Source organism: Sturnira hondurensis, unplaced genomic scaffold (assembly GCF_014824575.4).
Source record: "Sturnira hondurensis isolate 20B ecotype Veracruz unplaced genomic scaffold, ASM1482457v3 Scaffold0006413, whole genome shotgun sequence".
In the NCBI taxonomy this organism is placed as follows: Eukaryota; Metazoa; Chordata; class Mammalia; order Chiroptera; family Phyllostomidae; genus Sturnira; species Sturnira hondurensis.
Window position 1 is genome coordinate 48,556,727 of NW_028079044.1, and position 25,458 is coordinate 48,582,184.

The 25,458-nt window shown below is 38.7% G+C and overlaps 1 protein-coding gene across 4 annotated transcripts in view; it reads left to right on the forward strand.

Annotated features, from left to right (window-relative positions):
• PHF20L1 (PHD finger protein 20 like 1) overlaps positions 1-25,458 on the forward strand; it is a 66,247-nt gene that overhangs the window by 9,296 nt on the left and 31,493 nt on the right. For 2 of the 4 annotated variants that reach the window (XM_037048577.1, XM_037048578.1), the window contains exons 3-8: positions 11,055-11,226; positions 11,365-11,449; positions 15,094-15,182; positions 15,394-15,483; positions 19,532-19,745; positions 20,306-20,434. In XM_037048577.1, coding sequence (XP_036904472.1) covers positions 11,055-11,226; positions 11,365-11,449; positions 15,094-15,182; positions 15,394-15,483; positions 19,532-19,745; positions 20,306-20,434 — 779 coding nt within the window. The remainder of the gene's footprint in view (positions 1-11,054; positions 11,227-11,364; positions 11,450-15,093; positions 15,183-15,393; positions 15,484-19,531; positions 19,746-20,305; positions 20,435-25,458) is intronic. The other 2 variants (XM_037048579.1, XM_037048580.1) reach the window with 2 other exon arrangements.

A 25,458-nucleotide genomic window follows, 5' to 3' on the forward strand; every position in this document is an offset into this window, starting at 1 on the left:
GAAGCTCAGCCATCACATATCAACAGGCATTTGCTACATCATTCCTGCTGGATATTATTATTAAGAATTGTGAGATGCAACACTTGTCACATCGCATTATATAATGCTTTACTTTGTGGTGGGGCATTGATTAAAACCACTAGTTGGGAAATGATTTATCTGTGATGGAAGTCATTTCTACTAAAAAGAATGTTTTGTGCCCTGACCAGTTGGACGTTGTCCCGTCAGGGCGCATGCCTGGGTGCAGGTTCGGTCCTCCGGTCGGTGGGGGTGTGTAGAGGCAGCAGATCCGCGTCTCTCTTCCTCTCTTTCTCCCTCCCTTCACCTCTCTCTAAGAATAAATAAAATCTGCCCTGGCTGGTGTAGCTCAGTGGATTGAGCACAGGCCTGGGAACCAGAGGATCGTGGTTCCATTCCCAGTCAGGGCACATGCCTGGGTTGCAGGCCGGTTCCCTGCAGGCCAACTCCCAGCAGGGGATGCACAAAAGGCAACCATACATTGATGTTTCTCTCCCTCTCCCCTTCCCCTCTAAAGGTAAATAAATAAATAAAATCTTAAAAAAAAGAATAAATAAAATCTTTAAAAAAGTGATGAGAAGTAAAATGCTTCCTTATAAAAAGAATGTTTTGTAGTTCTAGTTTTGCTGAGTATATATATTGTTATGTATAACTGCTTAAAGGTTTTTAATTTTGTTTTTGAATTATTTTTTTAAACTGAGGGGGAACATATTGTATTAGTTTTAAGTTTTAAATATCAGTAGTATAGTTTTAAATATTAATATGATATTGAAAAGGCAACTTAGTTGTGCTATTCTTCATGAGTCCTGGCTTTTTAGTATTTTTATATGACTTTATATTTGAAGAACTATTGACCATCCCTACCACTGCCTGCCACAGATCATTAGTCAACACATAAATATTTTTTATCCAATTAGACATTGATATGCAAATACTGTGTTATTTAGGTAATTATAATGAACTCAACTTTGAGAGCGTTGTTGCAATAAAATTGAAGAAAGGATGTGGATATTATATAACATTCGGTGTGTCTTCAAATCTGTTCCCCATCACCCCCCGTGAGCAGTCCTCTTCCATACCGAATGACTGTTTCCAGTATTGCACATTGTGGTTAGGTAAGGTACTGAAGGGTAGGTTTCTTACAGGAAATGGCAGGTAGGTGAGGTCTGGCCCCTTGAACTCACATCAGGTGCCAGCAGCGTTTATTGAACTGGCGAGTTGGTAAAGAGGGAACCCAAAAGTTTTGGGGATACCATGAAGTCTGGTTACCATTGGAGCAAATTGCGGCGATGAGTTGTGACTTTACTGGTTGAAAACCAAACATATTTGTCAGACTAGATCGACAAGTTTCATTTCATTTTTGAAGTCACTGAGTGTTTTTCTTAGTTTTATAACACATCATCCTAGATTTCCTATCTTAATTTTTAAAGTTATATTATGACAATTTTCAAACATCATAAAAGTTAAGCTCCTTTGCTTGTTTATAAATATAATAAAGTTTGTTTTTTATATTCTTTAGGCCTACAAAAACCAACTATAGGAATTTTACTTGTGTCAAAAGCAGAAGATTAAATGTTGGAGAAAAAATAAACATAATATGATTTGATACTGTTTTTACCTGTTTTCAGTAGCTCTTGGTAAGAGCCCCGTGTCTGGGACACGGCAGTGGGGCTGGAAATCAGCCGCAAGACGCAGAACAGAGATGAGCTGAAAACGGTCCCTAAGGATAGGCAAACCTTAAACGTCCGGGGTCCACCACCTGTTTTTACCGGATCCCAGCTCCTTAACCTTGCAGACCCTCGGTGGCCTCCCTGGCAGACCCTAACGTGGGGTTCCGTGAGCACTGAGCAAGAGAGCGTAGGGGGCCTATCATGGTTTCTGCCACATGGTGGGCACTTACTACGTAAATGTTGGCTCCAGTAATGATACTGTCATGAACATCAGTTATTCTAAGAAACTGGGCCCCAGTGGGACAGAAGTCAGTGTCAATTCTTACAGCTCTAATCAGTGGGTGGGCATATAAACAGGTGTGACACTGGAGTAGTAAAGCAGTTTTTTAAGTGCTGAACATTAAACAGGAACAGGCTGGACCGCACCCTGCTAGGGTTCGGTGTTTTGTGACAGAATTAAATAATGAGTCTGGTTATGTTGGCCTGAACAGATTATATGCGGTACGTTAACTTGGAGTAAAGTACTGGTGGCGTTTTTTGGTAGAGTAGGAGAGGAATTTTGGATGGTCTGATTCTTGTTGTGGGAGATGGTCATGAGTGTAAGTGCTGTGGTGTGGGGGTTTGGTTGGTGAGAACGCATGGTATGAATGAATCTCTGGCAGGAGATTCGGGTGCTAAGGAGATAGAAAGGAGAGGGGGTTTAAATCCAAGGGATCTGGAATGAAACCTCACGTTGAAAGTGGCAGGTTCTAAAGGCAAATACACAACAGCTCCTATCTTACCCATTATCTCCTGCGAAGGTCGTGGACAGGTAGGAAGCACGGGGGCTGGCAAGTTGGTACTGGCTCTGTGTCCTGTGGGGTGAGTGGGCCTGAAAGGAGGACCTCGGGGATAATGTGACCAGACTCTTAGTAATCAGTGTTAGAGAGGATGTGATTTTGACTTCTTGTCATCAGAATGCTCTTAAAAGCCTAGAGTCATTTGTATTTATACTTCATTTTGAAGTACAGAGTTTGAATTAATCAAAAGTTTTTCTTTTCAATGTGTTCTTAAGTAAACAGATTAACATACTTTATTGAAAATACTATAGTATTATTAGGTGGCATTGTTATTTTAGTTTAATCAATGAGTGAATGAGGGAGAAAACACTTTTGCAAATTGCAAACTATAATGTAAATCTAAAGTGCTCCCAGGAAGCTAAACTTCTTAGAAGGTTACTAGGTTATAAGGATATTATGCTTGCTTTGGGTAAATTTTACATTGATTTTTATTATTTGGCAAATAATTCTCATGACAATCATATGTAAGGAAGTTCTTACCTATTTCTAGTTCTTTTAATGTGTATTAGTCATTTTGTATGACACCATGTTAGTTTCTTGCTTACGAAGATGTTATCCACAGAACTGTTTTGAATTGTTAATCCTAACTCCTTAAGATCTTACAAACATTTAGACTATGTTTAAATCATATATCAAGTGCATTTCATTCTTTGAAACTTGAAGAACTCCCTTATCCAGGAGAATGTCTGACTTCCATGCTCTTTCTGTGTGCTGCTGTAATAGGTTTTTATTGTGTGAGCTAGCTATTACTTTATATTGTGAATGCATTAACTTGTTTTATTCACTTTTTCTCTTCCTTTCCTCCTGAATTTGGTTGATTGGAATAATATCTTATTTCTATATGTAGCTTTATCCCATAGTGAATTAGAGACAGTATTTGTTTAGTTGAATGAAATGAATGAGAAAGTGTCAATTTTTAAATTTACATAAATTAGAAAATTTTTGTCTTATTAACATAAACAAAATTACTTATTGAAAATATGAGGTCTGTCTAGAAAGTATCCAGCCATGTAATATGAAAAATAAAGGCATTTACTGAAGAAGATACAAGATATAAGAAACATTGTACGTAGAACAATGATGCCTCAGTCCCCTTCAAAGCAGGCACTTTGGGACCTCCCACAGTTCTTCCAGTATCTCTTCCACTGTTGAAAACAGTCTGCAAAATACTTTGTTGGAATCACCATCAGCCACTCCATTGTATTTTCCTGAATCTGAAATCTCTTCCCTTTCAAAGGTGATTTTAGTTTTGGGAAAAGCCAGAAGTCATAGGGCACCAAATCTGGTCTGAAGGGAGCTGAGTCACCTTGGTAATTTAGTGTTTTACCAAAAACTCTGCCTGGGATGTGATGCGTGAGTGGGCATGTTGTCATGATGAAGCTGCCAGTTACCAGTTCCCTGTAGCTGCGGTGAATTTGTCGTATTGCATCTTTCAGCTGCTGAAGAACATTGAGGCAGTACTCCTTATTAATTGTTTGGCCTGGAGGGGCGTACTCATGATGGACAACACCTTCTTAATCAAAAAGCGTTATTAACATGGTCTTGATCTTGCTGCAACTTTGCTGCACCCTCTTTGGGTGTGGAGAACCTGGGTACCTTCATTTCTGGATGACAGCTGTAGACCCATCATTCATTTCCAGTTACAACCTTCTTGAGGAGGTCTGGTTCATTGGTAGTGGTTTGAATCAAGTCATTAGCAACTGTAGCACGATGTTGCTTCTGTTCTAGAAGTCACAGAATGTGTTTTGCTACGACATGTTTCATGCCAAGATCTTGTGCCAAAATCTTGGACGCGGTAGTTTTGGGGATCCCCAGGTCAGCTTCTGGTTCTCTCACAGTCAGTTGCCGATCTTCATTGACTGCAGCCCCTACATGTTCACCATTCTCAGCTGTTCTGCTTGTTGCAGGCCTTCCAGAACGGGGATTGGTTTCAATAGATCCTCAACCACCTTTTGAAGTGTTTGTGCCACACTTTTATTTGTGCTGCACTCACTGCGTCATCCCCGAAAGCCTCTGAACCATCTGAATAGTTTCCATGGAGGAACGTTCCAGCTTAACACAAAATTTGATGCAGATTGTTGCTCTACTCACTCAGTCATTTTGAATGTGACAACCACACAGTACACATGCTCACTCAGTGGCATCTACTGCCTGCACTGACTAGTACAGTGAAGTTGTCATTGTTTATGTCTATGCATTCCAGTCCACTCTTCTTGGCTGCCAGGTTACATCAATGTTGTGTAAACTGTTCTTGTTATATTAACAATAGATGGACTTTTTCCAGACAGACCTTAGTATATATTTTCAATGAATAATTTATTGAAAGTAGGGGCAATTTTGAAATATACTTTGCCTTTTTGATTAATATGGCATTTATTCAAATGGTTAACTAAATCTCCAAGTGAATTATGATGCATATTCAATATTGTCTGGCCTTGCTCAGTGCATTGTAACCTATCAGTGAATAGTTCACAACTCTGTCCTTTGGCTTAAGCATAGGATAACCTAGGTTGTTAAGTATACCAAGGATTTTCTTTGTCATTTTCTCATGGTCGACTTTCTTTACCAAGAAGGGTAAAAATCTGGATATATCAAACTAGATGACAAATCAGGATGAGTTCCCTAAATTCAAAGCCAGTTTGTTTTACTGTTATTACATTGAATATAAAAGGGATTTAAAGAAACCTGTCAGGTTATAGTTCTAGCATAGCTGCATGCTCGTCATTTCTTCCTTCCTTCCAGAAATAGTGGCACATCATAGTGTTAATAGATGTTAATAGATGTTAAAGTGTTAATAGATGATTTTGCCTTCTAGAAGGCTTTTCTTTTTTGATCACGAACCCCTTTGAAAGTCTGATTCAAGTTCGGAACCCCACCTCAAGAGAATACTCATGTACATCCATACCAAACACACAACATTTTGTGTACAGCTTCGGGGGATGACAGTCTCCTGATCTGGTGGGTGAGTCAGGACCTGCCCACGTGAAACAGTTAGCAGTGGGAGCCAGTGCAGGAATTCATCTGTGATGGTCATCTCCATGTCAGGTTTCTTGTTCATGAGAAGAATGACCACAGTGATTCAAGAAATCAGTTGAGAGATTACAGTAGTAGAATTGCATGTATGGAAATTTTATTAAATTCAGCAAGAATCTTTATAAGGACTGTTCTGTATTTCTGAGTTCCATTTGTTTCCTTTAAGCCCAGTAAACTAGAAAGACCCAGTTTTAGGGTGGATCATTTTTTTTGTAAAGTTTGCCTAGAGTGAACTCTGTTCTCTAGGATTCAAGTGCAGAAGACCATGTGAGAATGAGGTAGACCCAGCAGTGGAGGCAGTTCCTTTTTCTCTGCACAAGTGAATATTATTTAAGTGATACATGCATGTAATAGGGAAGACAGAGGAATTTTGTGGCATTTTGCACTAATGGATGATAAGGGGTAAGAGAGCTTTATGTAGGTTTTGGCATTGATGAATTATACTGCTAATGACGTTGCCTTCTCTCGGTCTCTTTCTTTTGAGCTGTTGAGTGATGCCAACCATGGTATTTTCTTTTTTCATATTGCTGATTGTCTTAATCCTGAATCATCTTTTGTAAATGCCTGGGACTCAGCCTAGTCACTATTATTGAACAGCTTTCCACAATTCAGCCTTTTAAACAATGACAAAATGGAAACATTATTACTACATCTTCCAAAGTCAGTACCAAAAATCTAATGTCCCATTGAGACTAAAATTATTATAAAACATAAATAGTGCATCAAAATAATGCTGTAATTTGCCCTGTCTAGTGTGCTCAGTGGATTGAGTACAGGCCTGCGAACCAAAGGATCGGGGTTCGATTCCCAGTCAGGGCACATGCCTGGATTGCAGGCCAGTTCCCAGGAGGGGACGCATGAGAGGCAACCATACATTGATATTTCTCTCCTTCTCTCCTCCCTTCCCTTCTAAAGAAAAATAAATAAAATCTTAAAAAAGAAAATAACGCTTAATTCAAGATGGAGAGGCATTGTGAATGTATTTGTTCAACAGTATTTTCCCTTCATTTTGTATATCAAAGCATTACTGCTATGGCCATATGCTAGAACAGAGAAACCTTGTCACTGTGTAAAACTATGTTAAACTGCCAGTTTGTGCATTTTAACAAGTATAGCAAAAATCTTGATGTTACGGTTTTTTTTCTAGGGTATAATTGATGACCAAATGAAGTATAAAGTTTACGGAATTCCCTGTTGTTTGTAGAATAAAGGATCATTTTATTAGTTTGCTGTTTCAGAGCCCTTTAGTTGGAGTCTAGCTAACTGGGCTAATCTGCTCCCACAGTCCTCCTTCATTCATCTTCTTGCTGCTTTTTTGAAGCGCCCCTTCGTTCTCTGATCAGGAGGTGCCTGAGGTCTGGACTTGTCTCTGAATCCTCATTGTCTTGGCCTGTTGCCCAGCCTTGAGTCATGATGATTTAAAGTAAATGAACACCAAGTGAGTAGTGAGGAATCTTCTGTATAGATACCTTCCCTTCGTTTGCACAGTGTTCGCTAAGTGTAAATCCTAAAAGTTCTGCCCCCCATCCCAGACCAACATAAACAGTGTCTCCCAAGGACCTTTGGTGAACTTTCCAATTTTCTCTGAACTATTAATAATAGCATCTTATGTAAAATTTTTGTGTATACTTACTAGTTTACCATGTATGATATAATCACTTTGATACAGGTCTTATCCCATTTCTTCTTATAAGCTTTTGTGTCAATTAGTTTGGCTTTGAATACTCTACCCACACGTATTTTGGGTCAGTCTTTATCTTTATCTGTTAAGTGGGGACTGTGTTAACTATACCTGGGATGGTCGCCAGGATCCAATGAGATGAGGTTTATAAAGAGCTTTAGACACTCTCCATGAAAGAACATAGGGCCCGGTGCACACCTGACTCTGCTTCTTCTCTTTCTGTCAGCTCATCTGGCTCTAAGCTTAGCTCCTGGAAGGTAGGAGTTGATGATGTTTCCTTTTTCCTACCAGCACTACCTAGCAAGTGCCTTAATCTTAGTAGATGCCCAAATATATGTTGAATGAATGAATGAATGAATGAACGAACGAACAGAAACTTGGACATTCTTGATAATAATATTTATGATACTTTCATTTATGATTCAAAATTGGATTTGTAAACATTATAAAAATTAAAATAGATAATCTTAGGTATTTGTGTTACTTAATTCTTGACCATCATCCAACATTTACACATCTCTGGATATTCATGTAAAGAGTATAACATGCTGTAAATTATCCTGAAGAAGTTCCCCAGAATGTAATGTTTAGCCTTGTTACATCTGGTATCCTTTCGGTCAAAAGAATCTGAAGTATTTTGGGAAAAGTGTAAGTTACTTAAAAATGCAATCCAGATTTAAATTATTTGAATTCAGATTGTTTTATTTTTTTAAGATTTTATTTATATATTTTTAGAGAAAGGGAAAGGGAAGGATAAAGAGAAGAGGAGAAACATCAATGTGTGGTTGCCTCTTGCACATCCTCTGCTGGAATCTGGCCCTGACTGGGAATTGAACCAGTGACTCTTTGGTTTGCAAGCAGGCCAGCACTCAGTCCACAGAGCCATACCAGCCAGGGCAGATTCTGATTTTTTACTGAATTGAATCATGTGACACTAAAGATAATGTCTAATTCTGTTTTCGTGACTGTTCTCACTTTGAGAAATGTTTCAGATATATAGGGTTGAGTGTATTTAGAATGTGAAGGAACCTAAGAGTAAGCCCCTTATTTTTTATTCAGAATTTCAAAGATGTGAAAGTAAGTATGTGAAATTAGAGGCTTTTATGTTTGGGGAGAAATGTACCAATTTTTATAACTGACGGGAAATCTCTTTATAGAGTTAAGTGGCTGGTGAATGTTGACAAAGAAATGAAAGCCTTATTCCTAGGTTTCCCTCGATGCTATTGACGTTTCTGTAGAAATGTGTAGAAAGCCGGAGCAGCAGAAACCAGCCAACCTGAGCAATGCTGCCAAAGACCAGCATCACGGCACTGATACTAAGTGGGTGGGTGTGCTCAGTGTGTCCGACTGAGGGCTGTGGTAACCTCAGTGTTCTTGGCTTTAGGCTTTTTTTAGACAGAGTCTTCCCCACCCTCACCCACTGCCCAAAAGACTAAGGGTAGGATCCAACTTAAGGTTAGATCTGACTTAAAGATCTCACTGGGTTGACAGACTTCTTGGTTCTGGAGAAATGTGCGGACCATCTTTTCCTATTCACGTCCAGCATCTCCTGAGGGGCCGGTGTGTCTGCCACGCTGTAGATGCTGGGGGATGCAAAGATGGGCCTGACTCATTCCCCAAAGCTCACAGGCCTGACCGAGGGTGCTTCCCTTACGCTCCCTAGAGCTCCCGTCCGGAGAAAGGTAATAAGTAGTCTGTGGTGAAAGGTTGCACAGTCCTGTCGGTTTGGTAGTGGTGAATGCTTTATCTCCTTGTTGATGGGACCAGGAGGTCTTTCAATAGAGAAAGTGGTTTAGCTTTTTCAAATCCAGTATTTCCCAGTTTATCAGACCACGGGACCCTCCTTTTGTGGTGCGCACATTACCATCTCAAGGGCCCTAAAGGCTGGGCAGCATGCAGTTTAAAGAGCTGCACGGAGCTGGCTGGGAGGAGAGGGGTGTAGTCAGCAGTGGGGGGCGAGGGCGGGGAAGTCTTCACACAAGTGATTACACTTTAAACCGGGTTTGGTGTGATGAGTGTACAGAGGAAGGGAAGGGCAGCTCGGGGTGAGGCAGAAAAAACAGAATGTACGAAAGTACAAGTGCTTGACGGCATGGTGTGTCGGGAAACTCCCCGTAGTTCAGTGTTACTAAACCCAAGTAGAGGAGGAAGCTACACTACAGCGGAGAATGAGCCAGGGCCCTTGACTCTGGAAGACGCCTCGTGTCGCATGACTGGTCTGTAAAGCAGGCAGTAGACATTTTCTAAATCTCAGTTAAGTAAGGTCTATCACGTTCTATATTCAAAGCTAATTTTCCAGAGGAAACGAAAAATTTTTAGATTCCTCCAAAACTAGCAAAAATATGAAATAAACTATTATGGCACAATCATCTACCATGTGCTGCTGTTGAGTTCTTAAGTTTATTTAATGATTCTTTAAAAAAATTGAATCATTTGTGAGCATTTAACATAGTACATGAGGAATGCAAGAGAAAAGCAGTTACCCACAGGGGAGCTCCTGTAAGACTGCCAGCTAATTTATTTCTTAAAAGAAACTTTGCAGGCTAGAAGGGATTGGCAAGAAATATTCAAAGCGATGAAAAGCAAGGACCAACTGAGTTTACCCAGCAAAGCTCTCATTTTGAATTGAAGGGCAGCTAAAGAGCTTCCCAGACAAGAAAAAGCTAAAGGAGTTCATCACCACTAAACCTATATTATATGAAATGTTAAAAGGACTTCTTTAAGAAGAAGATAAAAAATATAAACAATAAAATGGCATAAATACATATCAATGATTGAATCTAAAAAAATAAGCAGAACAATCACAGATACAGAGAACATTTTGATGGCTGTCAGATGAGCACGAGTGAGGGGGATGGGCAAAAATGGTGACGGCATTCAGAGTACAAATCGGTAGTTACGGAACAGTCGGGGGCTTGTGAAGTTCGGTGGAGGAGATCGAGTTGCCGGAGAACACATGCATGAGCCACAGGCAGGGACGACGGTGTGGGGGTTGCCTGAGGGAGTGGGGGATGGCTTCGGGGGAGGGGGACAGGAAAAATTGGGACCACTGTAATAGCATAGTCAATAAAACAAAATCCAGAAAAGGGAATAATGAAGCAATTTGCCTTTTTAAAAGTTTAGAGTTAACTTACATTTTCAAATTAATTGTAGGAGAATCACCACACATGAAGACAGAACAGCATGTCATTTTGGGCATTTTTATGTTTTTAAATTTAAGGTTAAACTGTGCTTTCCCTACCACCATTGATTCTCATTATAAAATACTGGAAAATACGGAAAAATGATTTGTAAACACCACCTTTATAGACTCTAATCCTTTCATGGATGTGGACAAGAGGGCCATTTGTACTAATGTCAACAATAAAAATAAAGGAAAAAGTATCATAAATCATATTAAAAATAAAGGGAAAATCTCCATTCAGTGGGTATACTGTTGTTTGTATGCCCATAAACAGTCTTCAGTTTTTTTAAACCGTATTTTAGATGGTTTCTATTTCTTTGTTATTATTAATATTTTGTATATGTAGTGCTAGGATTGGAATTAATCGGGTAAAAAGTAAGAATATGTTCAGGACTCTTGTGCAATAATTATTTATACTGGGAGTTTATCAAAGTTTTTATCAGGTATTGTAAATAATTTTAGAAAGACAAAAATAAGAAAACAAACTTTGTTGACTGAATAGTTTAAAAATATGGGCCCATATTGTTTGGTTTGTGGTTTTCACAGTAAACAACAGTTCATACTCTTTCATACTTTGTAAAGCAATGTAAGAATTTTCTCTTGATATGAAGTGCCTTTTTATTTTTGAGGTATCCATCACGAATTGAAAAAATTGACTATGAGGAAGGCAAGATGTTGGTCCATTTTGAGCGCTGGAGTCATCGTTACGATGAGTGGATTTACTGGGACAGCAACAGACTGCGGCCCCTGGAGAGGCCCGCGTTACGGAAAGAAGGTCTGAAAGACGAGGAGGATTTCTTTGTGAGTAGCAAGCTTTTTTAACTGCTAGATAGGTAATGATATATTTTAAGAGGAATCTGTTAAAGTTTACAAAAGCTCATTTTTATTAAGGAAACTCTTATTCTACATGGTATTGATCTTCAAAGTTGTTTGAACTAGGACTTTCAAGCTGGAGAAGAAGTTCTGGCTCGTTGGACAGACTGTCGCTATTACCCGGCCAAGATTGAAGCAGTTAACAAAGAAGGTGTGTTTCTGAAGCGACCGGAGATTGAAAGTGGGGTTAATAGTAAAGTTTTAACTCTATTTCTCATTTTAATCAATGCCTAAAGAAACTGTTTAGGCTAGTAGAGGTATACAGATGGTTAATTTTGTTTTAGTTTTCCGTTCACAGGCCCACATTGTGTGCTTTTTATTTCTCCTTCCCTACTTCTGGTTGGTTGTCTGAGCTACTGTTAGATGCTCCTCTCAGCCAGAGTATGAGGAACGGTTCAAGGCAGAGGGCAGTTCAGACCAGTGTGACTGGAGGTGACAGACTGTGCGGTATTTCCTCAGTGTGGAGTGTGGAACTTCATTAATTTGAGGGTTGCCTTTACTGCATCCTTCCCCTGCACTTTTTCTTAGTTTCTATAGATAACTGAGGGTTAACTGTTCCCTAGTAACCTGTTGTGGTATTTAATATTGATACTGATATCATTAGAACTATTGAAAATAACACAGCTCAGGTGTGTCAGTGTGGCATAAGGTCAGTCAGTCTACTGAACAGGTGATGAACTTAAAAAACAACTTGTAAAACAATTACTTTGAAAAGGTATGAGAATATCTGAACTATTGGAAATACACTAGTTTTTAAAATGTATTACTTAAAATAGCCCTTAAAACAACTGTGAAATAATCGTAAATGTATCTTTCAAGTTGGTAATACATTAGTTTTTCTATGAAATTATCAAACTCGACCACTCATTTTTACAGTACTAAAGAAGCACACTGAATGACAGCTTCTTTGCAAGAAGGGCATTTAATTTAAGTAAAGGGACACTTCTTTAAACTTACCTTGAAAGACAAGCAAGTAAGCTAGACGCAGAGGGAGCAAAAGTGCCTTTCTGATGGAGGAAATGGTGTATGCAAAAGGAGAGGCATGCCCCTCGTTAAGAACTTCATTTGCCCACGGGACTAACGGGAGAGGTTCCTATAAAGGGAGTAGAATAGCCAGAGGAGAGGCTTCATAGAGAAGCAGGGACAGGTATAGGTGCCTTATAATCTCACTAAAGAATTTCTATTTTGTCCGAGCTGGTGTGGCTCAGTTGGTTGGAGCATCCTCTGTAAACCAAAAACTCGGGAACTCAGTCTTCAGTTAAGGCACATACCGAGGCTGCGGGTTCAGCCCCTAGTCAGGACACGTGTGGGAGGCAGCCAGTCATTGTTTCTCTCGCTCTCCCTGTTTTTCTTCCTCTCTTTCTAAAAGCAATGAAAAAAATGACCTCAGTGAGGTTAAAGATGTAAAAAAGAATTTGAATTTTATTTGGAGGTGAAAGGAACCATGGAAGGGATTTAAGCTGAGGTTTTAAACTTAACAACAAACTTGAGATAAATAGGTAAGAAGATAGAAAAGCATTTTAAAAAGAGTTATATTAATGTTAGATATGAAAAAGTCATCTAGCTAGAAATTATAACTTTACAAAGGTCTTATTCTGTTTACTGTTTTAATGAATGGAAATAGCAAATATGGCTATGATTTTATCACCACTAGTCACCTCACTGCAGGGAGAGTTGGGGGACATCTCAGTGCTGCAGTTACTTCTCCTTTTCTGGTGGGGCCTTGATCTCCCTGTGCTGCAGGAGGCTCTGGAGAGCTCCATGATGGAGCCCGTATTTCTGTGTTCTCCGTACCTGGGGTCCTGCAGGGTCAAGTCCAGAGCCTAGCACAGAGCAGGCAGTCAGTAACCGTTTGCAGAGGGAAAGGAAGGAGTAATGAATCAATTCTGTTGGATAATAGTATCCACCCCAAACAACACAAAACAGCAAAATTAAACCATGTCCTTTTCATTAAGAGCAGTTTCTTTAAGAGTAGTGAGCTCTGTGATCTTCCTTCGAGGCCTAAAGTGCATCAGGAATGCCCACATCCGACTCAGAAACAAAACCGCCCGCGTTCTTCAGCCTTGCTGATGTCCGCGGGCACGCAGTGCAGAACATCAGGCTTACGTTAGTGCAGAACGAAGATGCTGATTGCAGCCGACGATACTGATTGCGGCCGCCGCCATTTCGGGAGCAGTTTCAGTGAGACTTTAGAGAAACATGAGCAGATACAATTTATTTTTTGACAGTCTCCTCTTAGAGATACTCATTTTGTGGTTTCTGTATGCCCCACATGGTGGATGAGCCTGCTCCTTCACCCCTCCAGAAAAGAGAAAAAAAGGCAGAGGAAGCCCTCTATTCACTGCAAAAGTTTGACAGAAGTAAAGAAGTGTGAACTTTTTAGGTATTTGTACTAAAGTTGAAAAGAAGAGACATATATCACTGCAGTGGTCAGGGCAGTTTTCAGACCATGTGTAGCATTTGAAGACTGACTCGTGAGAAGCCGGCTGGGTTTAGGAAAGGAGGGGAGGCATCACAACAGAGCAGCCAGTTCGAGGGGGAGGGACACACAGTCGGGTGTGGTGAGCAGCCTGCGCCCCCCGCCCCCCCCAGAGCTGTGTTGGAGAAGGAAGAGGCAGCTGCAGGGGTGAGGACGGTGTAGGGTGTGCACGTGGATTGGGGTGCGCACGCAGTGTAGGGTGTGAATGCAGTGTGCTCCCAGACCTCCCGTGTCTTTATCTCCCAGCTGTTCAACCGATCAGTTTCTTTCAGAACTTGGGTTCACATTTTTGTATCTGTAATATCATGTATTACACTCATAGGAACATGAAATTCAGTTTATAAAAAAAGAAAACTTTTGTACATGTAGTATGTCATTGCCTGTGTGCCAACTTCAAAGCCAGTGATGCCAATTATCACATTTATTTATATGTTTTTTGTAAAGGTCAGGTGTCTGTTTACTTAAAGTGGCACTCTACTTTCATTTGTACAGGAAATGATAGAAAAATATTGGAATTTCCCTACGTATAAAATTTACATAATTTATATTTTCTAATAGTGCTGAGTTGTAGTGCCTTACCAGCATGTGGTCTGTTAGGGGAAAGACAACATGCTTCTGTACAAGCCGTGCAGACAGGGTCCGGAGTCCTCGAAGAAGGATGAGGTGGTGGCGGGGAGGGGGAGGCAAGGGTTTGGGAGTTGGTGACGGCTGTGCTGCCGCTTGGCTGTCTGGCATCTGGTGAGCATTTATCACTCTGGGTTTGGCGGTGTCCTCCAAACTGGGGGACTTTCATCTGGTGATCTGTGAAGTATTGCCTGGCTTAAAAGCCCTCAAATCTGTAATTCTTATTTGCTAGTTCATTGTCACCAAAGAAATTATTTTTTTTGAGGAAATGGTTTTGTCCTTTATCAGATCTTTCTGTCTGTTAATTAGGGAGAGACTTAGAAAGGGAGTATACTTTTATAGAAATATTATACATTTTTTGTAAGTAATGATTTTATTTTTGTCTAGGTATGTTATAACATACTTGATACATTATTTAAGCATATTTAAATTATTACAAAATGAATTTTGAAATATTTCAGTAAAAATCAGAAATGCAACTAACTAACTTATCAGGATTTAATTTGTGTACTTTTTAGAGGGAAAGATAAAACAAACTTACTAAATTTGATAGAGTCCCGAACAGGGTTGTATGTTTGCAGTTATTGTAATCACAGTTACTTATATCTATCAGGGCATTACTTGGTAGATTTCAAGTGTTGCTGTAAGGTTGAATTATATTTTCTAATGATTCTGACTTGCTCCTCTTTCAGGAACATTCACAGTTCAGTTTTACGATGGAGTAATTCGTTGTTTAAAACGAATGCACATTAAAGCCATGCCCGAGGACGCTAAGGGGCAGGTAAGAGTGTGCAGCATTCCTAGCCACCACAGGGATGTCTTCTTGAATGGTGACCGATCAAAATGTACATGTATATTCATAAAGCGAACTAATTGTAGGATTATGTGCTGATAGCCCCAAATAGCAGCAAGACACAGAAGCTTAGAATGTAAATTATACACTTGATTTTTGCTCCTTTGGTTTTAGACCTGCTAAAGTTATAGGTCACTAGTTTCTGTTCCAGGTGAAATCCCAGCATCCACTAAGCTGGTGTTGTCCTATCGACCCAGCTGGATCGTGTAACCAGTCTATGGGAAGTGAGGTAAGTGCCTTTTTTTAACTTCATTTTGTTTTTCCTGGTATCTAGTATCATTTAGAAAGTTAATTTTTAATAATAAACTTTTATATTGAGTTTCTTATCCTCTCTTTCCTTCTATAAATCATAGTCATTAATCTTCTTTAAAAGGCGCTTACCTGACGCTCTGTAGGCTGTGTGTGGCAGGGCTCTCGGAGCCGCACGGCGTGAGCAGTGTGTCACGTGGCTGGGCACTGCTCATGCTGAGAATGAACGGTAAGCCTGTGCAGGAGAGTCTGGGGTGCAGTTCAAACCATGATTCATTGGTGGACTGTGTTTCCTGAAGTACTGGAAAGAAAGGTGCCAGTAGAAATTTAAAATATTTTCTTTTATGTTCTGCTGTTATTTGGGATTTTCAGCACCTGGACCTACAATTAATTTTAAGAAATTGAAAGTAAGCTGTAAAAATGTCTAATGTGGAAATATGCTATATATTTGTTCCGTACCATGAAGTTAAAAATGTCATCCTGAAATGTGTTGAGATCACCTGCTCAGCTGCAGAAAAGGGTATACGTTTAGAACTCTGGAAATGTAGACCATCTCATTAAAAAAACAATTTTGGATATCTTGAGGGAAATATGGTTGTTTTAAATCACCAGGTTTTCAAATTTTTACTTTTGAAATGATCAGCTAGCAGAGTTTTTTCCCCACTAATAAGAAATGTAATTTAAAATGGAAATGCTTTTAATCAGTGAATTGCTCTGTGTTTTTCTACTTGTATGTATAAATAAAATGTTCTTTTAAGCATTCAGTGGTGTGATTTCTTGGTTACTGCATAGAGACACTGAGTAAAACATTGTGAATTTGGTTTGAAATATATCCGTTTAATTAAACAAAATTCTCTTTCCCTCTCTTTCTTTCTTTGGTGCTTTAAAACTATTATTTTATTATTCTGGTTATTCAAATGTTTGTGAGATGGCCCTATCTCTAAAACTATTTATTTTCCAAATTGAGACATTGAGCCAATTTAGTTTGTGGTAAAATTACAAGTTGTAAAAATTTATTTATTGGATATTTTAGTTTTAATAAGTATTTTAGTCACATCATAATGTAAGTTAAAATCAACGCTGAAATACAAACTACTGAAAGATAGTATTGGTGGCCATGTATTTTCTTTAATTCTGCATTTTTCTTATAATTTTAAGTTACAAGCACATTAAAACATTTGTAGAATTCTTTTTAATAAAAATACCTCATTTTATGAGTCTCTTTTCCAACAAGTTTTTGACTTGTTTTCATCTAGGGAACATACTAAATCAGATGTCATTTGGGCAGTGCTGAGAGAATCCAGCTTTACGTATTCTCTTCCACATGAGTACTTTGAGAATTTCTTAATGAGATAGACAATAAAATTTCTTTCACTAAACTAGCAAATGAATGCACTAGGCAAATGCCCTTCTCTAAGCTCTCTATGGATTTTTCTCCTGTTCTTTTTTTCTTGAGTGGGTCAGCACCAATAAAGAATTTTGTGTTGTAATTCAGTAGTGTTAAGGATTGGCTCATAAGGTCCTTTTACTACTTTTAAAACATATCCTGCATACGTTGTTTTATTGGATTTTACAGCAAATGCTTTGACATAGGTATGGCTGATATTTCTATTTCACAGTTGAGCAATTCAGAATTCAGAGAATGGAGTGACTTAAAATTTCACTCAGCCCTACTGTGCAGGGGGCTCCAAACCTGGGCTTGGTTTCAGACAGTGCTCGTCCTCTATAGAGCACATGATATCTGAGAAACCTTCAAAAACACACGGTAGTTCTGATTCGTGGAACGAGCACACCAGTTACTTTTGATAGTAAATCTTTCCTATTTAAAAATGGAACAGCAGAATAGTGGGAGAACTCTTTAATCATACTACCGCAGTGATCCCGTGATTAACAAGTCATGTGATCAAAAACTATTTTTCATAGCTCTTTTCAGTTTTCAAAGGTACAGCTTGAATCTTGATTTCTCCTAGTTTTCTTTTTATTGGAGATGGGAAACCACTGGGAATGGAATGTATACTTGGCATTTTTCAGCATTTTTCTAACAACTTAAAGTTTTCCCCATGGTGTGCAGCCCCAAATTAAATGTTCTGCTCTTAGGAAGTCTACATACACGTATCTCTGCTGGGTTAGCCCTTTTATTTCCTTTGTCTGATGGTATTTTTGCTTCTCCTTCTGCTGTGTTCATTGCTCTTTCAATCTTTTTCACTGGTGGTGTCTCTTCCTTTCCTACTTAAAACACTGCTCTCAGGGCTCCCCCACGCCATCCTCCGTTAGCTATGCAGATCGACTGAGAGCCCCCTTTCCCCTCCGCGGGCTCTCGGGCTGCCTGCTGCGCTTGTCGGTGGTTTTCCTTCTGCTGGGAGCCTTCCTCCTCTGCCCCTGCCCAGAGATCCCACCTCCGGGTTGCACTTGCCCCTCGCTTTTCCTGAAGGCTTCCACTGGTCTTCCTCTTCAGGCAAAATTAATCTTTCTTTTTTGATCTCCCATGATATTTTGTTTATTCCCCAAGTATCTCTCCTGTCACATCGTCTTACAGTTAGTTTTATTTGCCTGTCAGTTTCTTATGGGCAGGACCAAAATAGCGGGTGGTTGTAAATAAAACTGCAGTTGGGCAATACTGGTGCATCATGTTTTTGTTTTTCTTTACAAACTAGAAATATAAACCTTTATTTCCCAACTTTGTCAGAATTCACTTTCTAATAAGACATGTATTCGGACATAGTTTAAAAAACTGGGCAAGCTAGATGCATGCTGGGTGTTTTCCAGGTAGGAGCAAGGATGTGGTCACTCCAGGGCCGGTGCATTCTGAGGTTTTCAGGAAGTGGCTTTTATAGGCTGCTGTCTTGTGAATACGTAGCCTGCTTCCTGGCACACTGTAGTGAGGTGTGTCAGGTCCAGTCACATTGTGTTTTCAGTTCATTTCGGTCAGGTGAGAGATTGTTTCTCGTGGCTTATTGTCCTCACCACATATTCTCAAGACTGAGCAGCTAACAACTCGTATTGCTTAATGACCTATGTTGTGAACATAAGCCATGAATTAAACGCATTTGATGCTGTGAAGTCATTTCTCGTTGCTTGGGCTAAGAATTTGATGGTTTACTCATTTTGGTTAAATCTCAATTGGTGGTCTATTTGACAGCTTAGTGGACTGAGAAGAAGGGGTTACTCTCTAGAGATATTACAAATAGTTGATTTTTTCAAAAAATCTTCAGTTGTGAAAATTTAAATGTTAGCACCACTTCTTTACATCTTCCCATATTTTTATTATAAGCATTTTTAGTTAAAAATGAAAGAGTAATAATTATTCAGCAACCCCCCCCCCCAAATGTAGTACAGTAAAATAAGTATTTGCATCACAGGGGAATAGCAACTGCCACAGGCCCCAGGAAGCTGTAGGGGGAAGGACATGAATCTGGACCCTGATGGTGGGACCCTACTGTGGTCAAGTCGCTCTTTTTTTACTCTATTAGGAATATAAAGCAGTTATAATAAATTGGTATCTGAGCTTTAAAAGCTTTAAAAATTAATAAAATCACACCTTGATTTCTATGAAATAGACCGTTCTTTGAGTGGTACATTCTTCCAAACATGGAAGAGTAATTTACTCAATGAAATACATTTCTTTTCTTGCAACATAAACATTTTTCGTTTGTTTTATGGTCTTTTGTATTACAGAAGAAACCTGCAATTTGGCATGTAAACCCAAAAGTACTAAGGTAGAATGTCATGTAGTATTCCATATGTGTCATAGGTTTCTTGTTATTCCTGCGAAAATATACCGAAGGAACATTTATTTGTTACTGAATATTTTTCTCTTTTACATAAGGTTATAAATCCAACTAATTCATCAGATTGTTAAATTTGGTGATCTACCACGTTGATGATCTACCTTGTAAAGACAGTTAGATTTTTAAATGTGTGCATGTGAAAGTAGCTTTGAAAAATGTGATTCATGCTTTTACTCATTAGTGTAATTCAATTTTGATTAATTTTTAATGTCTCACATGTTTTGTGTTTTTCCTTTGGAGGATTGGATAGCTTTAGTCAAAGCAGCTGCTGCAGCTGCAGCCAAGAATAAAACAGGGAGCAAACCTCGAACCAGTGCTAACAGCAATAAAGATAAAGAGAAAGATGAGCGGAAGTGGTTTAAAGTACCTTCAAAGAAGGAAGAAACTTCAGCTTCTATAAGCACACCAGAAGTTGAGAAGAAGGAAGACCTGCCCACCTCTAGTGATGCCTTTGGTACAAAATGCTCTTACGTTCATTCCTATGGCAGTGGTGAATTCACAGTGAATAATGAACAAGTCGAAACCCTTGGCTACCTGTAGTTTGAACATAGCGTTAAATCATTAGGCTTTTCCCCTAGTATAAATGATGGTTAACCTTTAGCATTTTACAGATCTGAAGATGAATGGTCTAATATGGGTACTTGATAATGGATGCTGTCAATATTTTTTAATAGAAATGAGAGAGATTTTGATCTGTAACTCATTGCTAGTAGGTTTTTGGGTCTTCTTTTACGTTTTCTAAAACTTTTTAAATGCTTCTGCATGTATTTCAATATATAATATATAATATGGAAAATGCAGTGAGTCATTCTCTTCTTGCTGTCATTCCTGAAGAACAGCTGCTCAGTAGTTTTTATTTCTTCCAGAGTGTATCAGTCTGGAGGGGTTTGTGTTTTCTTAAAGTTCCATGTCAAACACTAGATTAAGCGGTTTTACTGTTTTACTATTTTAAAGAAATCGTGTGTTTTAACTTTGGAGTCTATACAAACTCTCATATATGTGTTCTGTTAAAAGTAGGACTTCATGTAGAGAACGTTCCAAAGATGGTCTTTCCACAGCCAGAGAGCACATTATCAAACAAGAGGAAAAATAATCAAGGCAACTCATTTCAGGCAAAGAGAGCTCGACTTAACAAGATTACTGGTAAACTACAATGATTCTTTTGGGGGGAATGGAGGGTTTGGTTTTAGAGTACTTTGTCTTTAATAAAGCCAAGTATCTTTTGGGTTGTATAAGTGGTTAATTAGAAAGACAGTTCCTTTATGTTCTTCAAGATCGACATCTTTCGAAACTCAGCATTTTTCGTTGTGCGATGTGTAAGGTATCACACCTCTTTTACCTACCTCACAGGGGTGTTGTGAGGATTGGTGGGATCACAGTTACAAAGTTCCGTAGTCTTCATTCACATGGTGGTGGGAAGAGTGTCCGTACCAACCGAGTCCTCTGCTTTTGTCAACCTTCAGTGACATAATGTCCGGGGTTCTAAATACTGTATATTCGTATTATTCTTGATTGGTTTTGTTAAGGATGGTTGGAAAGATGAACAGTGAAGCTGTTAATTCCCAGTGTAAAAGTACTTGTATACATTTTTAAAATTTCTAGTCTTACCTTCAGGTTGATCTCTAGAATCTGGTCTTATTTCTCTGTGCTTTGTTGCACTTTAAGAAGTACGGTGCTAGAATGATGAAAAATATCAAAAACCCTATCCTGGTTAGTGTTCATAGAAGGGATTTAAGTACTAGAATGGAAGCCCATTACTTCCTATGCCTATTCAGCAGAAGGATTCTAGTCTTTAAAAGTAACTGTGAACATACATAGTTTTTGTGAGCAATGTTAAAAGGGCAGTTACAACACTTTAATTATTCAGTCATATGTTCTTATTCTAAGGACAGAATGGTTTTCGGTGCCTTTGGCTTAATAAAACTATACAAACCTTTGTTGGCATTCTTTTAAGTAATTTGAAGAGGCTTGGTTTCCTTGTCAGATTCAAGAATAAATGTAAATGAAAGTTCTGTTCATTTTCTGAAGAGTGGAAGGCGCCTGACGGATGACTCTGGGGCTGAGGGTTCTTCAGAACCACCATGTTGTTGTAGTATTTAACTGGTTTATATTGGTTTCAACAGGTGAGACTTCTTAGTCTTTCCATTTGTTAATATAATTTTTGTGCCTTTCTCTGATAAAGGATATATTTGGTCTCAGGGCAGGAAATACTTAAAAGTAAACTCGTTCATTCCAGCTTTTCCTTAGAAACTATTAGCTTTGGAGAAAGCCAAAATTTGTCCAGGGAATTGTTATGATGGCCACTTGAGACTTCCGTTTTGCAGTGGAGGGACGGACCCTAGTGCTGCGCAGTGTGGCGGAAGCGGACTGCTTCTCCCAGTCCCTGGGATGCCAAGGTTGAAGCAGCACTACTGGAGGAGTCCAGATCATGGAAGACGGAAGGGGCACCGACCTGACATGGCTGCCGGCTTGCCAGCACCCCGGTTTCCTACAATCTAGATAACCTGCTGTTAATTTCAGTCAGCACACACAGACATATGTCTTACTGAGAAGTTCAAGCTCAACATTTCAAGAAGTGAAAAAAGAACAACAGCTCATTGCACAGCAATGCATTATTTCTTCATGGCCTTGAAAAGACAGTGGAGAGTGGGGAGGAACGATTTTACCGTGTGCCTCAAGGAAATGCTAATGCTGGTTGCATAGTAACACCCATCTTCCATGGGGGACTTTGTCTTCACTTCCCTTTGGGAATCCAGATGAAGACACGGTAGTCTGGCAGCGGGAGACGAGCATAAGATTTTAGAATGTGGAACTGGCGTAATTTCTTCCCTTTCTTTACTCAGAAGACTTAAATTACGATAATCCTTTTATTAGTTCATCTCTTTGCATGTAGTTCTGGTTTCATGTTACAATTATATGCAAGAGGACAAAAGACATGAGACTGTCTTTGATGAGTAAAACTCAAGCTTGCTTCTGTACAGTAAATTTTGTTTGTAGTCCATGAACACAGATGAGAATACAGAAATAGCAATTTTTGCTATGGAATTATGGTGTACTTTAAATTTACCAGGCTCACTCATACTTACCCTTTGCTGCGGAGAGGTGTAGGGCTGCGCCTGCAGCGGCACCCCCGCCTACTCTGAGGGTTGTTTAAATAGTTCAAGCTGGGATTCAGTAGACCAGCCATTGGATAAATTGGGGAAATTGAATTCATGCATTTATTCACTCTTGTTCTTCCCCATATACACATACAGAGATTTGAAACCTGAACAGATAGGTATAGACAGAGGTATAGGATGTCTATAGACATCCTATAGACAGTGGTATAGGATGGCTTTTTTTGTTCCCAAACGAGTAGACATTGAAGTTTCAGTAGCACAATATATATATGTTCTTCTAGAGCCTTATTTTTCATTATGTAATGTACTGTATGGGTGGTTAGAGACTTTACGCTTAATGATTCAGAACAGACCATTTTACAGGGAGAATCAGGAGTCTGTCCATATTTTGGACAAAGTTGCAAGAAAACTGCAAGCAAACTGGAATAACTTTAAAATACACATTGTCAGGGAAGTAAAAGAAACATCAGCAGTTGGTGTGTGGTTTGTTTCTGAAAGTTCTAGGAGTTCTACCAGATCAGCCAGCTTAGGTTTGTTCATGAAGCTTAAGGAATTTTAAAAGGAATTTTTAAAAACCAAGAAGTTTGAATTGGCCAGTAATATGTTATTGGTAATAGTAGCAAGAATATTTGATTCTAATCCTGGGAAGAATGTTGTGTTTTGGAACCCTCGGGTGGAAAGCGGGACGCAATGCGCGCACTCTGCTCGCTTCCCTCCCTCTGCTGAATGCACTCCAGGGTGCTCTGGTCTGGGTGCTGCTCGTTCTCAGTGGCACTGAGAGACCAGCTGTAGGTTTTACAGCTGAAGTGTGGAGTACTGAGAAATTGTAACTTGGTGGGTGGGATTCATGAATATTTGATAGTCTGCTTCTACTTGATATTTAAATAATATCTTACGGATGCATTTCATTGAGATGCTCTGTAGGTACATTCTGGAGGAAGACCTGTTAGTGAGATGCTGATAACACATGTTTGCAGATAACTGAAGTTAATTTCATTTGCATCTATTTTCCTCCAATTAATTCTCATTTTCGGAGTATATTGCCTTTCTCCCCAGAATGCCCAGCAGGTCAAGAGAACAGACTTCGCACCACCTCCTCACTGTTTATGTTTTCAGCTCTGTCAGGCGTCATGCATGTAAACGTGAACGCTTTTCACTGATCGCAGTTGAGGCTTTGAATTCACTAGATCCAAGTGTTGTATTTTTAATCTAATTTTAGGCAGTTCTTATTAAATGTCCCATTGCTTTTTATAAGAACATTATAAAGCTTATTTTTCCTGCACAAACCATTAAGTGAGAATAGAATTGCTTTTAATTAATTGGGCCTAAAAATTAATTGGTATTAACTTCAGTTCTTAACTGAAGAACTTCTATCTTAACTTCAGTTCATAAAGTATGACTAAATTATTTTTTTAATGTATAGTACCTAATTTTTAATTTTGGAGTTTGAGATCTAGTCTATCTACTGATGAGATTTTAAAAAGTATCTCCATCCTGTACATGAAAGGAAACAAAATGTAACATATATCCAATAGATTGAGTAGCAAACATCTTCCTATTTCACTAGCCCTTAGAAGTAGAATCCTTCTCAGTTCCCTACAAAAGAACTTGATTCTCTATTCTTTCCTTTTTATTTTAGTAGTATTGATTCTCAACAATAATAAAACATTAGCTAGAGGGAAAAAAAACCTAGCGAATGCAGTTTTAAGTGATTTATATATTACTTTTTTCCCATTTAAATCTACACTTGATATTGTTTGAGACTCGAACAACTATGTATTGGATTGTTACCTCAAATTGGATTAAATGTCAGTTTTAATACCAATCGTTGATGTATTGACATTTTTTTTTACATTTCATCTTTTCTATTTTAAATTACAGTTCTGGGTGGTAGAGACTCAACTTTCTAATAAAGGAAAAGTGCTTTTTGCTTAGTTTAACATTTGACCGCAAGCATTACTTTAAGAATACAATTTTAGTATTTGAATTCCTATTTAGATTGCTTAACATTTTGAGACAATGATCTTAAGAAGTTGAGAGGCTGCCCTGTGGCTCTCTTGAAGTTATGTGGCATTTGGGGGGGGGCTCTTTTCCTCCTATTACTTATGCTGTAGGCAGTTTCTGTAACATCTGGTTTAATCGCAGTAGTAAGTTACTATTGTGTTTTTGACTGTTGAGCATCCTTTGATGCAAAGGTTTCATGTGGCTAACTCTGAAGTGCCACAAAAATGGTTTTTGGTGACCTTCTGTCTATCCAGTGGCTATAAGCAAAAACAAATACTTGTTATTATACAAGCCTTTTAAACTTGGCTTCATTGAAGGTACTTGTCAAGTAAGTGCCTTTAATTCATAAATTAAAGCAGAGTTTTAATGTCTTGTAAATTATACTTACTCCAGATAAAACGTTCTGTCTTTTAAAACTGGGAATTAGTGGTATACTTTGGAGGAAACTGAAACTCCCAGATGATTTCATCATTTGTGGAGGCTCTAATATTAAGTTTTCAGACACTGTAGGAAGTAGCCATACTTTTTTCACATAAACAAAGAACAGGCCTACGGGTGTTTTCAGCACCTTTGTAAGATGATGAACTACAGCTGAGCACAGAGATCCATCCGTCAAGCTTAGGTTGAAAGGTCCAGGCGAAATAAGAATGGGAAGGTTTTTTGTAGCTAACAATAGAACAGTAACAAAAGAATTTTACATTCTAGATATTTGGGATGATTTCTCATATCTTAATTTTATATTTTATTTCAGTTGAACAGACAAAGCCCATAATTCAGAATACTAACAATCTAAGTACTATCAGGTTTCAGATGTTAAGCCATAGAATTTTCAATTTTTACAAATTAAATGTGTGTGTATGTAGTGTTTTAAGAGTATCTTTAGTAGTAATATTTAAAACTAATTACATAGCTTTCAAATTGCATTTTTCAAATTTCGTTTCTTTGAGTCATTATTAAGGGTGTTTGTATTTTTGACAAGTAAACTTTTGAGAATGTTTACTTCTATATATTAAAAAGTATGGGAGAGTTCAGCTGCTAAGATTT